At 41.0% G+C, this 17,242-nt stretch overlaps 1 protein-coding gene across 8 annotated transcripts in view; it reads right to left on the minus strand.

Annotated features, from left to right (window-relative positions):
• Positions 1-17,242, minus strand: part of FGD4 (FYVE, RhoGEF and PH domain containing 4) — a 248,049-nt gene that overhangs the window by 97,131 nt on the left and 133,676 nt on the right. The window contains exon 1 of one of the 8 annotated variants that reach the window (XM_058442944.1): positions 11,656-11,676. The exons of 6 other annotated variants lie outside the window; for them this stretch is intronic. Coding sequence is in view for 1 of the 2 variants with exons in the window: in XM_032159965.2 (XP_032015856.1) it covers positions 4,249-4,339 (91 nt within the window). In the remaining variant the exon portion in view is untranslated. Of the gene's footprint in view, positions 1-4,248; positions 4,425-11,655; positions 11,677-17,242 lie in introns of those variants that run through there. One more of the 8 variants, XM_032159965.2, reaches the window with a different exon arrangement.

Genomic DNA, 17,242 nt, shown 5'->3' on the forward strand with positions numbered 1-17,242 from the left:
AGCAAAAAATCTTGGCCACAATTTTCTCCATACAGACAGTATCGCTCCACATTTCTTGGTTTCACACCCCAAAGCTTCTCCCTCATCTCGTTTCTGTCTTACAACACAGCCCATTAATTCATCATCCAAAATCATGTACGGGTTCAGCCACAGATTCAAATCTCACTAACCCACTAACCCCTCCTTACTTTCTTTATACTTCTTTACATCAACTTGGCCTGTGAGACTTCTGATAGCAGAAACTCATTATTGACATGCTGCTCAACAAGGGACACCAGAGGTTAGCAAGCCAAGATATTTATTCTCAAAAGAGAACTGAAGGGAAGAAATGGAGAACACTACAAATATTTATAATTTATTAAACTTCTTATATTCCTGCTCATTTTACTTTACATTTCCCAACAGAAAAAGGCACTGAATATTAGAAATGTATTCAATCAACAAATATTAACAAAGCACCCAGTATCTATTAGTTACCTTTCTAGACCCTAGGAATATAGCAGTGAACACCACAACAAAAAAATAATCTGTACGACATGCTAAATGGTAAAAGTGCTATGAAGGGCCAGGCACAGTGGCTCACACCTGTAATCCCAGCACTTTGGGAAGCCAAGGCAGGTGAATTGCTTGAGCTCAGGAGTTCGAGACCTGCCTGGGCAACACGGCAAAAGCCTTGTCTCTACTAAAAATATAAAAAGTAGCCAGGCATGGTGATGTGTGCCTGTAAGTCCTGGCTACTGTGGAGGCTGAGGTGGGAGGATCGTTTGAGCCTGAGAGGCAGAGGTTGCAGTGAGCCAAGACTGCGCCACCGTACTCCAGCCTGGATGACAGGAAGACCCTGTCTCAAAACAAAACGAAACAAACAAAAAAACTGCTATAAAGAAAGTAAAACTGGGTGAAGGAACAGGTGTGCTATTAGGTGAGAGGCTATTATTATATCCTATATACAGGGAGGACAAGGAGGTCTCACTAATACAGTGCTAGCTGAGTAGACATGAAGGGAATAAGGCATAACATATTTTGAGGATTAGCATTCCAAGCAAAGTGTAAAACTACAAAAATCCTAAGGTAGAAGCACAGCTGATATGTTCAAAGAGAAATAAGGAAGACAACATGGATAGACTAGGGAGCACATCTGATGCTGAGGTCAGAAAGTTAAGGGTTAGGGATAGGGGGGCTAGAGAAGGTAGGGCCTTGCACGTCATTGAAAGAACAGGGGATTTCCTTTGAAAGAGATGGGAATCCACTGAACGACTGCAAGCAGAGAAGTGGCAATTATCCGCCCTCCATTTTCAGAGCTGTACACAGGCTGTTACGTAGAGAATGGACTCCAGGAGGTCAAGGGTAGATAGGAGGCTAGTAGAACCAATCCAGGGGAAAGCTGTGTGTAACCTAAAGCAGGGCAAGTAATAGTAGAGGCAATAAGACATAGTCAGTTTGATAGATCTTGAAGCAAGATTTGTTGCCAGATTGTACGTCAGAGAAAAATGACTCAAGGAAGACTAGGTTTTTGGGACTAAGCATAAGAAATAAGAACTGCTTTATGGCCAGGCGTGGTGGCTCACGCCTGTAATCCCAGCACTTTGGGAGGCCGAGGTGGGCGGATCACGAGGTCAGGAGATTGAGACCATCCTGGCTAACATGGTGAAACCCCGTCTCTACTAAAAATACAAAAAATTAGCCAGGCATGGTGGCGGGCGCCTGTAGTTCCCAGCTACTCGGGAGGCTGAAGCAGGAGAATGGTGTGAACCCCAGAGGTGGAGCTTAGAGCCACTGCACTCCAGCCTGGGCGACAGAGCGAGACTCCGTCCCAAAAAAAAAGAAAAAAAAAAAAAAGAAATAACTGCTTTATAATGGCATGGGAAAGACAAGACCACAGTGACACGTCTTTTTATTTTTTTGTTTAAATTTTTAAAAAATGTATTTGTGTGTACTTATTCTCTAAGAGGGTGAAAGACCCATTTTCCCCAGGCCAAGTTTTATTATAATAACCACCATGTAGAATGACCAAATTCTATGATTAACACTATTTTTCTTCTCTTAAGTGTTTTCCTTCTGCCTGCTTCAACATATAACTAACCAACTTGTGTCAATTCGCCAGGGAATAAAAATGGAAGGACGTGTTCTAGCCAGAGCTTAGCAGGTGCTGTGGTGGGAGATAAATCAGAGAACACACACAAACCAGGGTGAAGACATTTACAAATGTACTTTAGCCAATAAAAATTAGCTTGTTATTTTACAAAGAAAAAAGATGCCTACAGTAAAGGTTATCAGAAGGTGGCTCAGGAAGTGGGCAGGGATGGTCCACAAAACATCTAAGAAAATGCCTTTTTATTTTTGAAATAAATGAACTCAACTTTTCTCTGGATTATTCCAGGAGCCTCCTATCTACTCTTGACCTCCTCAAGTCTATTCTAGTAGCTAAGAAGAACTGATTAAATTTAAATCTTAGTCCTAGTTTGCAGTTTCGGTTACATGTACATTTGGATGTTTATTAAATGAACACCAAGTTATCATTCTTCCAAAGAACCGCATCATATTTCCTGTTGAGTCATTCATCATACTCTATCATATTTCATTTCTTTCATGTGAAAGGGGTTTGCCTGAAAGCATGAGCTTTAGAAAGAGAAGTTTTTCAGGTCATTTAAAAAAGATAAAACTGTTATAAATAACATGTGCACTAAATATGCATATTTACAATTTTTTTTAGATGATTTAACAAAATAATCCAGTAGTGTAGGCAGGAAGTGCTATATTACTGTCTTCTCAGTTTACAAACCTAAAAAGGAACTTATAAAGCCCGTATCGTTGTAGTGGCCACTCTCTAAAGGGTGCTGTCCATTAAAGCAGAAAACAAGAGCCAACCATTTCTCTATGTTTATCGACACTGACCTCTCAAGCTTCACCTTCCTGTTCTAGAAATATTTTCCTCTCTAATTACGAGCTGCCTTCCAGGAGGGAATACTGTCTCTCCAATCATCTCTAACTGTTTGAAGATAAAATGAGAACGGACAGAAGCTATTTCAGGAAAAAGAGAACCTAAAACTTCACTACTTGGGGTGAGAAAACACTTCCCTTTTGCGGCATTTCTTTTTTTTTTTTTTAATTTCATATTTAGAGTATGATGGTAAATTTTGGAGAGATCACAAGACCTCCAAACTTTATGCAAGAGTAGTGGAATGCCTGCAAAAGAATTCAGGCTTCTGCCTGAGTGATGGAGGGAGCAGGGGCAGGCATGGACTGGGCTGCTTAACCCTCCCGCAGCTACTAGAACCTGGGAACGGAGCCAGCTGTGCAGCTGCAGGAGGGGCGCCTCAGCTCTCCTGAGGCAGTGCTGTCACCAACCCCAACCTTGGGCTTCCATACGCAGAGTATGCCCCTGACACTTAAGGAAGGAAAGAGCCACACCACCATCAGAAAGAATACTGGTAACTGTGAAGGCTGCCGGTTCTAAGTTTTAGTTTATCTCGTTCAGCAGTGTAGACATTTTTCAGCGAGGCTTATATCCAGTCAAAAACGAATGGGAAAGTAAACAAAATGAACCCATTTCAGTGATTAAAAATATTTTTAGCAGACATTTCCCGTCACATGATTACATTTCTATCACACAGTAGAATTACATTTCTATTTCAAAGACTCAATTTCTCATTAATATGCTCTCTACAACATTGAAAGAGACCACAGTGGCTTAATACTACCACCACTAATAATTTTTAAAAAACAAACTCATGCCTATCTCTACAATGTTGTCTTTTATAGAAAAACAAATAATACTTACTCCCCTGAACTTCACCAAAACAAGACTGGGATGGTGGGAATTTTTGTTTGTTTGCTTTAACAGAACAATGCTCCATGCAGTAGCATTAGAAAAAGGATTAGTGGTAAATATTTCGTAATATTTGTTCACACCAGAAATGGGAGGAAAAAGAGAAAACTGTTCCTTTCTTTCTCTGTATTTCTCCCCTCAATGACCGAATTTCCAAACCTTACTTAGGATAATAAAAATAAGCCAGAGAAACATAACTATCAAACACATTTGTATCTGGTTAGCCCAGAAGAAGCCCCCTGGAGAGCCAAAACCCATCAACAGCACATATTTTAATCTTGAAGTTAAAAACCAAAGTGAGCTTTATTAACTTTAAAAGAAAACCAAACTCTGCCACTTTTACATCCCTCAGCATGCCGTGTTATAAAGTGACCCACACTAGGAAGAAAAAAATATATCCACTAGAAAATGAAACCACTTACCTTGATCAGTGGACATGATTTCACATATACTGATAATTAATCTACTCTGGTTTAATAAAAAGATATTTGGCTTTACTCTTTTAAAGTTCATGTGATAAAATCTCACTCCTGGCTGTAAAGCCTCAGAGGCTGAAGATTATTACACAGGCTCTGCCAGGAGCTCAGACCAATGCACTGTGACTTCAGCGCATTCTTCGAACTTACTGCCCAAGGACGACCTCATGCAAAACATGCCACACCTCCCCAGAGGACGGACTGCTGCAGCACATTGCATGAGAGGGAGTATATGAGCACAGAGAGACTTCTATTTATCAAAGTAAAGTAAACAACTGAGGCACATGGAACCTTTAAAAGCATTCAAAGTACAGCTGGGAATAGGGCGATTTCTAAATGGACTAATGCCTTAACTATTAGTAATGCTCTAAAAAAGCTAACGGGAAAACAGTTTGTTTCTATTTTAACAGGGCTACTGCCCTGGACGAAAAATGTTGGTTACAGATTCAGAATTCACAAGCTTAAGATGTTAAAATCTCATTTTGAATGACCTCAAATACCATTTTCCCATTTATGTTTTCCTTTCCAGCATAGCTCATTGATTTCAGTGACTAAATAATACAGAATTAATAAATACTACATACAAATTTCCTAAGGAAAACAAGTTGTATATGTTATTTCAAAACATAGTTTAACTGGTAAAATATTTATTACTCATTTTTATCTGTCTTTATAATTTTACATACTTTAATCAGTACATTAACAATTTCTCATAGCCTTGAAAAATCAGAAAATGTCAGATTAAAGCCAGGCGCGGCGGCTCACGCCTGTAATCTCAGCACTCTGGCACGCCGAGGTGGGTGGATCACCTGAGGTCAGGAGTTCAAAACCAGCCTGGCCAACATGGTGAAATCCATCTCTACTAAAAATACAACAATTAGCTGGGCATGGTGGCATGCACCTGTAGTCCCAGCTACTCGGGAGGCTGAGGCAGGAGAATTGCTTGAACCCAGGAGGCAGAGGTTGCAGTGAGCTGAGATTGCACCACTGCACTCCCGCCTGGGTGACAGAGTGAGACCCCATCTCAAAAACAAACAAATAAAAGAAAATGTCAGATTAAAATATTTATAAAATCATAATGAGTTAACAGGTTACAGACACTCTCCGTCACTGGGGAAAATAACCTCTCCAACCCCCTCCTCTCTGTGTCCAGACACAGTAGTTCCCTCTCTCTAGTGTGCACTTGAATCACCTACTGGGTTATCAAGACATACATCACTGAGTGCCCTATCAAAGTCAGATTCGGTGCACAGTGGGGCCACATAATTTGCATTTCCAACAAGCTCCCAGGTGACAGTGACACTGCTGACCTGGGCCCTCACTCCAGGAATCACACTTTGAGAACCACTGGGCAGTGAATTGCTGGGTTAGGGAGGATTAAAGGACTTGCTAAATTGCACACCTGCTAGGAGCTGATGGATGTCAGGCAGGAGCCAATACAATGCTGAGGATGAGGTGTGAGGGGTTTGTTCTCCCACTTCAACACAAGCTCCCCATCAGGACACAAGGGTTGTCAATGATTTTAATGAAAGTGGTACTTTTTAAATAACAGAAATGTGTATATAAGGCATAAATAAATAAGCTTTACAATTAATCTAATACAGAATAGGGTAATAGTACATGGAGAAAATAAGTCAAAGAGAAGAAACCTGAATTGTTTTTAATTCCTTTGCAAACTCCACCCATATGTGTTAAAATTTCACTGTGGCAGAGAATCTGTTTAGGTTTGGTTCCAAGACCACTTAGCCTTGGCAAATTTCGGTAATGTCAAAACCAGAATACTTGCCTGTCACAAAAATGCCCCAACGTCTGTCTGTACTTCCTGAGCTTTGATAGCAATGTTTAAATTGTAATCTCAGGTTTGGTATTAAAACAAACACTTAAAAAAAAAAAAAAAGCTAACATGTGCTCTGTGCCCATTGTTATGTTAAGCATTTTCCATGTAGAATTTCATAAAGTCCTTATTGCAGGGTAATAATTTATCACCATCTTACAGAAGAATACCACTCTGTAAGGTTAATTTATCACCATTTTGCAGAAGAGAAAACTAAGTTTAGGAGGTTAAAAATCTTGATCACTCATGCTAGTACAATGATAACCATTGAGATATTAAATTCACTGTTGTACAACAAATTAAGATATAATGGTATAGCAGTCACCCTTTACCTGTGATCAACTTCAGTCTGAAAATATTACATATAATATTTTGAGAGAGATACCACATTCACATAATCTTTATTACAGTATATTGTTATAATTGTTCTATTTTATTGCTATTGCTGTTAATCTCTTACTGTGACTAATTTATAAATTAAACTTTATCATAGGTATGGATGTAAAGGAGAAAACAGTATATATACTGTTCAGTAATATACGCAGTTTCAGGCATCCCCTAGGATCTTGGAATACATCCCCTGTGGATAACGGGACACTACTGTATTCACTTTTGAATCTTTATAGATGAAGGCCAAAAATCAAAACATGGTTTGCAGGAGAAAGTGATAACTAAAATAAAATATAACAATTATGATTGACTCTCAATTGCCCACAAGTGGACAATCTGCAATAATCTGCAGCATCTAGCACAAACTTAACATTAAATTCTAGGCTACCCAATAGGAGCAATAGCAGTTTCTCACCAGGTGGGAATGCACTTATCCTATGAGCCAGCGATCCTAACTCTTAGGTACTTAACCTAAGTAAAAGGAGGATTTACATTGACAAAAATGTTTACAGAGCCTTTATTCATAATCATCCAAAACTAGAAATACCCACTTGTTCTTCAAGTAGTGAATGGGAAACAAACTGTGGTACATCCATACAATGGCATACCACACAGCAATAACAAGGGATGAACAAAAAGATACCTGCATATGCATTAGAAAGAAGCCAGTGTAAAGGGCTACACATATATGATAAAATGAGATATTCTGGAAAAGACAAACTTATAGGAACAGTAAACAGATCCAAGGTTGCCAGGGCTGGTGGTAAGGGAACTGACTTTTCATAAAAGGGCATGACAGAATTTTGGCACTAAAGGGACTGTTCTGTATCTTCATTGTGGTGATGGTGGTTATATGACTGTATGCATTTGTCAAAACTCAGAATTGTACCCTAAAGAGGTTGAATTCTAATGTATGTAAATTATCTTTTAATTTTGAAAAATTTAGAAGCAAATAAAAGCAATTTATTCATTAAAAAAGAGACTAAGAGGGCCGGGTGCGGTGGCTCACGGCTGTAATCCCAGCACTTTGGGAGGCCAAGGTGGGCGGATCACGAGGTCAAGAGATCGAGACCATCTGGCCAACATGGTGAAACCCTGTCTCTACTAAAAAATACAAAAATTAGCTGAGTGTTGGTGGCACGCACCTGTATTCCCAGCTACTCGGGAGACTGAGGCAGGAGAATCGCTTGAACCCAAGAGGCGGAGGTTGCAGTGAGCCGCGATCGCACCACTGCACTCCAGCCTGGTGACACAGCAAGGCTCCGTCTCAAAAAAAAAAAAAAAAAAAGGCTAGGAAACTGATTGTCATAGATAGTGTAAACTCAACACTAAATGATTTTTGGTATATCCACTATGCTCCTCATTGTCAGCAGTAGAGATAATCACTAATCCATTTTCTGTGATTTACAAAAAACTTGGCAAATTTATTAAAAGTGATCTAATTAATTCCCCATACATTATCCATTTGTAAAAGCTGAAGTTTATGATACCATATCAAAAGGGACCTATTAAATAAATGTTTAGTGATCTTAAGGTTGTCATAGATACCAGTCTTGAAAAACACCTAAAATCCATGCCATTGAACTCACAGCTATTCACAAAATACCTCATGCTCTGAAGACTTAGTGGCTATCATCCAGCCCTTTCACCTCTCCCTCCTTGTAAAGATGTTATTTTGGTACACATTGCACTGAATAAGAAACTTACCAAGTTCTGCCAAACACTCACGTGATATTTCTTTTTTTGAGATGGAGTCTCTGTCACCCAGGTTGGAGTGCAGTGGTGCGATCTCAACTCACTGCAACCTCCGCCTCCTGGGTTCAAGCAATTCTCATGCCTCAGCTTCTCTAGTAGCTGGGATTATAGACACTTGCCACCAGGCCTGGCTAATTTTCTTTTTTTTAGTAGAGACGGGGTTTCACCATGCTGGCCAGTCTGGTCTCAAACTTCTGACCTCAAGTGGTCCGCCTGCCTCAGCCTCCCAAAGTGCTGTGATTACAGGCATGAGCCACCATGCCCAGCCCACATGATATTTCATAACAACGTTTTTTCATTATATTAATTTTTTTTTTTTTTTTTTTTTGAGACAGAGTCTCGCCCTTTCACCCAGGCTGGAGTGCAGTGGCGCAATCTGGGCTCACTGCAGGCTCCGCCCCCCGGGGGTTCACGCCATTCTCTTGCCTCAGCCTCCCGCGTAGCTGGGACTACAGGCGCCCGCCACCTCGCCCGGCTAATGTTTTGTATTTTTAGTAGAGACAGGGTTTCACCATGTTAGCCAGGATGGTCTCGATCTCCTGACCTCGTGATCCGCCCGCCTCGGCCTCCCAAAGTGCTGGGATTACAGGCTTGAGCCACCGCGCCCGGCCCATTATATTAAATTTTTAAATAAAAGCCTATCTATATTATATTCAATAGCTTACCATTTTCCATGGAAATGATCTGAAATCAAGAATTTTATATGCAACCTGCACTTCCTGGATTAAAACCTATAAATCTACAATCATTAAAAATAAAAGGAAGACGGCCGGGCGCGGTGGCTCACGCTTGTAATCCCAGCACTTTGGGAGGCCGAGGTGGGCGGATCACGAGGTCAGGAGATCGAGACCACGGTGGGAGATCGAGACCACGGTGAAACCCCGTCTCTACTAAAAAATACAAAAAATTAGCCGGGCGCGGTGGCGGGCGCCTGTAGTCCCAGCTACTCGGAGAGGCTGAGGCAGGCGGAGCTTGCAGTGAGCCGAGATTGCGCCACTGCACTCCAGCCTGGGCGACAGAGCGAGACTCTGTCTCAAAAAAAAAATTAAAAAATAAAAAAAATAAAAAAAAAATAAAAGGAAGACTAAGTTGTTTGCCTTAGCATTTTTATTTAAACCTAACTGGCACATTAGCTGTCATATAATTGAAGACTTCCCAATTAACCTAACATACTATTGGCAATGTCAGTTTTATTTATTTATTTATTTATACAGAGTCTCACTCTGTCACCCATGCTGGAGTGAAGTGGCTCAATTTTGGCTCACTGCAACTTCCGCCTCCCAGGTTCAAGTGATTCTCCTGCCTCAGCTTCCTGAGTAACTGGGATTACAGGCATGGGCCACCATGTCTGGCTAATTTTTGTATTTTTAGTAGAGATGGGGTTTCACCATGTTGGTCAGGCTGGTCTCGAGCTCCTGACCTCATGATCCACCTGCCTCAGCCTCCCAAAGTGCTGGGATTACTGGCGTGAGCTACCGCGCCCGGCCGGCAATGTCAGCTTTAATAAATTATGTACAAATAAGCATATACTGGCAAAAAAGTAACAGGAAAATTATTCCTAGTAAATGTTAGTATTTAACTAACAGATCAGATAGAAAATGGAGCAGGAAAACATAATGGAAGTAGGCCAGGTGCGGTGGCTCACACCTGTAATCCTAGCACTTTGGGAGGCCGAGGCGGGTGGATCACAAGGTTAAGAGATCGAGACCATTGTGGCCAACATGGTGAAACCCCATATCTACTAAAAATTCAAAAATTAACTGGGCGTGGTGGTGCGCGTGGTGGTGCACGCCTGTAGTACCAGCTACTTGGGAGGCTGAGGCAGGAGAATAGCTTGAATCTGGGAGGCGGAGGTTGCAGTGAGCCGAGATTGCGCCACTGCACTCCAGCCTGGGGACAGAGTGAGACTCTGTCTCAAAAAAAAAATGATGCATAATTCCCATTTTGCACGTCTCCAAGGCTTAATAAAGTGAGGCATAGAAATTCTTGAACGTATGCCAAATAAATCCTGTTGCTTGAATATTTTTGTACCAAGCCATTTTTGTACAAATCTTCAAAGCAAATATATTATCCTTGAACATCTATTTTTTATTAAAAATAATTAATAAAAAGTTTTCTATCACCTCTTTAGTTATATGTTCACTTATAGTCACACACACAGAGTACAGCTGGCCTCCAAATCCAAATTTCTGCATTTGCAGGTGCAAGCAACTGTGGATCAAAAATATTCAAATACAATTTCAAATAAAAATAATACAACAAAAAAATATAAATTTTAAAAATATAACTACATAGTGTTTATGTTGCACAGTATTAAATATTATGAGTAATCTAAAGATGATTTAAAGTATAAGGGAAGGGCCAGTGCAATGGCACACACTTGTAATCTCAGCACTTTGGGAGGCTGAGACAGGCGGATCGCCTGAGGTCAGGAGTTCGAGAACAGCCTGGTCAACATGGTGAAACCTCTCTCTACTAAAAATACAAAAAGTTAGCCAGGCGTGGTGGTGCGCACCTGTAATCCCAGCTACTCAGGAGGCTTGGGTCAGGAGAACTGCTTGAAGCTGGGAGGCAGAGGTGACAGTGGGCTGAGATTATGCCACTGCACTCGAGCCTGGACAACAAGAGCGAGACTCTGTCTCAAAAAAAAAGTTTTTTAAGGGAGGATGTGCGTAGGTTATCTGCAAACAGTATGCCATTTTATATAAGAGACTTGTGCAAGCACAGATTTCGATATGAGGGTGATGGTCCTGGAACCAATCCCCCAACCCCACATGCTGAGTGACAACTTAGTACTGTAAAGAAGAAACTTTACCAGCCCAGTGCCGTGGCTCATGCCTGTAATCCCAGCACTCTGGGAGGCTGAAGCGGGAGGATCGCTCCCTGCTAGACACCCTTCGACGCCCAGGAGTTTGAGACCAGGCTGGACAACATGGCGAAATCCTATCTCTACTAAAAATACAAAAATCAGCCAGGTATGGTGGAATGTGCTTGAAATTCCAGTTACTTGGGAGGCTGAGGTGGAGGTTGCAGTGACCTGAGATCACACCAATGCACTCCAGCATGGGTGACAGAGCAAGACTGTCACCAAAAAAAAAAAAAAAAAAAAAAGAAAAGAAAAAAGAAAAAAGAAATTTTATCTGTAATGTCATCCTCCCTTGATTCTCTTCCACCAAAAAATATATAATACTAGAGAATAAAAACATTATACTAATCTAAATTAGGAAATTGATCCCTAAACCCCAATTTACAATCTCTCTGATCTTATCTATAAGGATTTCAGTTGGTAATACTTCCTCTTTCAGCATTTCCCCTCACCGTGGTTGACTTACTACATTAAAATACTAAGATAGGCTGGGTGCAGTGGCTCATACCTGTTAATCCCAGCACTTTGGGAGGACGAGGTGGGTGGATCACACGGTCGGGAGATCGAGACCATTCTGGCCAACATGGTGAAACCCCATCTCTACCAAAAACACAAAAATTAGCTGGGCATGGTGGCACGTGCCTATAGTCCCAGCTACTCGGGACGCTGAAGCAGGGGAATCACTTGAACCCAGGAGGCAGAGGTTGCAGTGAGCTGAGATCGCATCACTGCAATCCAGCCTGGTGACAGAGCGAGACTCCGTCTCAAAAAAGAAAAAAAAAAAAAAAAAAACTAAGATAACCATGACACAGATGATGTCTTCCAAGAAGATACTATATTAAGGATTAGGATTTTATTCTGTTATACTTGAGATGTCTGGGGCTGGGCGCGGTGGCTCATGCCTGTAATCCCAGCACTTTGGGAGGTCGAGGTGGGCGGATCAGTTGAGGTCAGGAGCTCGAGACCAGCCTGACCAACATGGTGAAACCCTGCCTCTACTAAAAATACAAAAATTAGCCGGGCGTGGTGACAGATGCCTGTAGTCCCAGCTGGCTACTTGGGAGGCTGAGGCAGGAGAACTGCTTGAACCCAGGAGGCAGAGGTTGCAGTGAGCCGAGATCGCACCACTGCGCTCCAGCCTGGGCGACAGAGTGAGACTCTGTCTCAAAAAAAAAAAAAAAAAAAAAATGTCTGGCCAGGCTCTGGGAAGAAACCGATTCTGGATGTGTGTGGTACCCCTGGTCAAGTGGGGGCAGGACTGCAAAGGGAGCTCACCATCCTCGCTCACTGCTTCTGTCAGCATTCCACAGGCTAGGCTCCCTGCTAGACACCCTTCGACGTGTATGTATAGATCAGCCTGACGTTAAACACTGCATAATATCCCACAGTTTAACTCTATCATAATTCATTTAATTAACAAACATAATTTTATTATTTTTTAAAAGAGCATCCTAGTAAATTTCTCTATATTTGCACAAGTATTTTTTTGGATAGATTACTAGACGTGGACTTGACAGCTCAATGCTATATGAATTTTAAATTTTGGTAACTTACCGAAAACTTTACCTTCCAAGGGATGATATCAATATATATCCTCTCTGCCCTTTACCATTAATCTATACTAGATTATTAATTTTTAAAATATTTACTGTTAGCTGACAGAGTATGGATAAGTAAATTTATAGTATATTCATGTGATGTAATACTATATCTGAGTTAAAACAAAGGAACTACAGCTACACATCAACATAGGCCATTCTCACAAACAATGTGGAATGAATAAAGTACACAGAATAAAGTACAATTCCAGTTATATATATAGTATGTAGTTTTAAAACATTCCAAAATGTTATGGACACATAGCCATATGTGGTGTGATGTTACAATTTTTGCCCACACTTCTGGTTCATAACTTTCAAAGCCTTGTTATGAGGCTGGGGTACTTTACACCTCAGAAAATAATCTCTCTCTTTGCCCTCCTTGCACCTGCCCAAGCCAGGACTCTAATCTGATTGTTGGGTCACAAAACCCTCATTCTGGAGAGGGAGAAAAGCAAAGGTACACTAGACAACAATTTCAGGATGGCAGATACCTCTGGTGGGGAGGCATAGGGAGTAGAAAAAGAAAGAAGAACACGGGGGCTTCAAATGTATGGGTAACATCCTAATTCTTAAAGTCTGTTTTGCTCTTGTTCTTTAAACAATCTTTAGAGACATACACATAAACACACAACTTAGTATGCATAGGATATTTCATACTAAACAGCACCTCATTGTTTAAATTTTGTATTTTCCTAATCAACAATTTCTGTGTTTATAAATGTTTATTAGTCATTTTTAAAAAGCTTCTGTAATCTCTGTGCTCATTTTTTTTTTTTTTGAAACAGAGTCTCACTCTGTCACCCAGGTGGATCACAGTGGTGTGATCACAGTTCACTGCAGCCTTGACCTCCCATGCTCAAGCAATCCTCCCACCTCAGCCTCTTAAGTAGCTGAGACTACAGGCACATGTCACCATGCCCAGATAATTTTTCATTTTTTTGTAGAGTCAGAGTCTCCCTGTGTTGTTAAGGATGATCTCAAACTCCTAGGCTCAAGCGGTCCTCCCATCTTGGCCTCCCAAAGTGCTGGGATTGCAGGCGTGAGCCTGCCACATATTTTTTTCTATTTTTTAATTGAATTATAGCTGTCTTTAAAGGAGTTCATATCACAAATATTTTCTCCAAATCTGTTATGTTTCTTATAAAATCTTGCTTTTATACTAATTCCAGGTAATTTATCTTTTTTTTTTTTTTTTGAGACAGAGTCTCCCTCTGTTGCCCAGGGTGGAGTGCAATGGTGTGATCTTGGCTCACTGCACCCTCCTCCTCCTGGGTTCAAGCAATTCTCCTGCCTCAGCCTCCCGAGTAGCTGGGACTACAGACAGACGCCACCACGCCCGACTAATTTTTTGTATTTTTAGTAGAGATGGGGTTTCACCGTGTTAGCCAGGATGGTCTCGATCTCCTGACCTCGTGATTTGCCCGCCTCGGCCTCCCAAAGTGCTGGGATTACAGGCATGAGCCACTGCACCCGGCCAATTTACCTTACTTCTAAACACAAACATGGTGTTTAATTACAACCATTATTATTTTTACTATTAATTTCTTTGGATTCCAGTAGATCAGTGCCAAGTGGCTATTCAAGCCGGAAGAACTATGTATTTTCTTTTTTTTTTTTTTTTTTTGAGACGGAGTCTTGCTCTGTTGCCCAGGCTGGAGTGCAGTGGTGGGATCTCAGCTCACTGCAAGCTCCGCCTCCCGGGTTCACGCCATTCTCCTGCCTCAGCCTCCCGAGTAGCTGCGACTACAGGTGCCTGCCACAATGCCTGGCTAATTTTGTTTTTGTATTTTTAGTAGAGACGGCGTTTCACCGTGTTAGCCAGGATGGTCTCGATCTCCTGACCCCGTGATCTGCCCGCCTCGGCCTCCCAAAGTGCTGGGATTACAGGTGTGAGCCACCGCACCCAGCCCAGAGCTATGTATTTTCTGAATGTAAATCATTCACTTAAATGCAAGCAGATAAAAGTTTCTCTTCTCTGCTCCATTCCTCCTTATCAGTCCCTCAGCTTCATCCACCTGCAAACAGTAAATGCTTTGGATAGCATTTTAGAGTCCTTTAACCCCATCTCTTTCATCCATACCTACCATGACAGTCCTCTGTCCACCTATATACAGTTCTAGTTCTGAGGTTGTCATGTATTCTAGCTTAAAACTACTACATTAATGAGTAGAGTTTCAGTTGTGAAGGCTGAAAAAATTCTAAAGATGGACGGTGGTGGTGGCTGTACTACAATACAAACGTATTTAATGCTACAGAACCACACACTTAAAAATATTCAAAATAGTAAATGTCATACACATTTTACCACACTTTCAAAAATTGCATACATTCTCTGCCATAAACTTATGCTCCCCAACCTCAGCAGCCTCTCCTTGCTTCTTCCCAACTTACATGCTCATGCTTAGTCAACTCTGTGATAGACACTCCACTGTTTGTACTGTTCCTCTCTGTTCTCTTTTTTCACTCTCTGCTCTGGGGAACAGACACAGGAGGGGGTTTACAGCTACTCCACTATGTAGAAGATTCCGGTACCAAGTTCCCTTTTCAGTTCATGCTCTCCTTCCTAAATGTCCAGATAGCTACCTCCTTCACTGAAGAAGGGAAGATTGAACTTTATGTTGAAGGATAAGTAGGATTTCATTAGGCATCAAAAGAAGGGAAAGGATATTATTTCAGGCTTTGTAGCAAGGAAATTGGTGGCAGACTTGCAAACTTCACTGTGGTTTACAGAAGTGTTCATCAGTGCCTGCCAAAAGCCTCAGTGTCTGCATACTGCACTTAGAATGCAATCTCAATTTCACAGGAGGCCTGAAGGCTCTACCCCTCATCTCTTGCCACTTTGCTTTCAAAATATGGTTCCTAAACCATGCTCCCTCTATCAATCACCCAAGGTTTTGAGAAGGAAGTCAAGAAAAATGTTTTCATAAATTTCCACAGGAACCTATTATTTTTTCCAACTTTGAAATAACCATGCAGCTTCCAGAAAAGGCTCCTCTGAGGCTTAAAGAAAATAAAACGTTAGTTCTGCCCCTGCCAGGTCAGACAAAGGATAAAGTACAGTCAGTTACTTGCTACTAACTTGAGAGAGAAGAAGGAAGGCTTTCATTGCTCTATTTTTTGATGAGCTGCCTGATCCAAATTTCCTCTAATTATCATCTTCCTTCCCCCAAGACCCTAATGCATAGCTTGCTGGGGTAACACAGTGACTTGGGCCTTTTGTGTTGGCCCGAATATTCTTAAAGGCCAAATTCAGAATGTGGAAAGAAAAGATACCCTAAATATAACGAGGATCTTCCTGTCTTTTGCAAATCATCCACTCTACATATCCACCCCACCCACAACAGATGATAATCTTACACATGCAGTTTCTTTTTTAATACAATCTCAGAAGTATATTACAGTAATAAAATTCCAAAGAAAAAAGAATATTAGTAGATGCAAATTTAGTCAGCTTTTAAATGTCTTCGTAAGTTACTGAATTTGTGGTAGGAAATAAGGTCAAAGATAAACAGGGAACTAATTTTTTAAAAGACAGCTCATTTCCATCATATGCACTCTTAAATGGGTACTAAATAAATTACAAATTTATTTGCTTGGCATTTTCTAATTATTATTCTGGCAATCTATATATTGTCAACTTTAGTAATCATGTTGAAACAAACAGGTCTTCGGTACTATGCTAAGGATTATAAAATACCTATACAGCCTTTAAGACACAACAGTTCATCAGTAACGGAACTTAAATAATCTCGTATTAGTAAACAGTTCACTGTTCATGGAGTATGGCTTATCTTCATCCTTTGCACAGGATAGCAGAGGCAAATGTTATTTGCCACAAATGGGTAAGGATTTGAGTTTAAAACAGTAGAAATTAGAGTAACCTATGGCAAACCAGAAAACAATATTTTTTAAAGTAAATGCTAAAACTCAAAAACATTTAAAATCCCTTCTAAAGATGTTGTATTTGTTTATTTACAAAGAATTACTAAGCCCCATATGGGACTCAATATAGTATATGAGACACATTGTTAGGGACTTGGGAATTTTTTTATAAAGTCCTGCCCATGAGTTCAGCCACACCAGCTTGTTCAGTTGCTGTGACCATAAGGTCTCTACATATGACTAAGTCTAATTATTCCCTGTGGGTTGTTTCCTTTGAACACTTCTTCACAAACGTAATTAAATATTCATGTACTGTCTTTTTTTTTTTTTTTTTTGAGACGGAGTCTCGCTGTCACCAGGCTGGAGTGCAGTGGTGCGATCTTGGCTCACTGTAACCTCCGATTCCCTGGTTCAAGCAATTCTCCTGCCTCAGCCTCCCGAGTAGCTGGAATTACAGGCACGCCAGCTAATTTTTGTATTTTTAGTAGAGACAGGGTTTTGCCATGTTGGCCAGGATGGTCTCGATCTCCTGACCTCGTGATCCGCCCACCTCAGACGCCCAAAGTGCTGGGATTACAGGTGTGAGCCACCCTGCCTGGCCTGCAATGTCCT

Source organism: Hylobates moloch, unplaced genomic scaffold (genome assembly GCF_009828535.3).
Source record: "Hylobates moloch isolate HMO894 unplaced genomic scaffold, HMol_V3 SCAFFOLD_8, whole genome shotgun sequence".
NCBI classification, from domain to species: Eukaryota; Metazoa; Chordata; class Mammalia; order Primates; family Hylobatidae; genus Hylobates; species Hylobates moloch.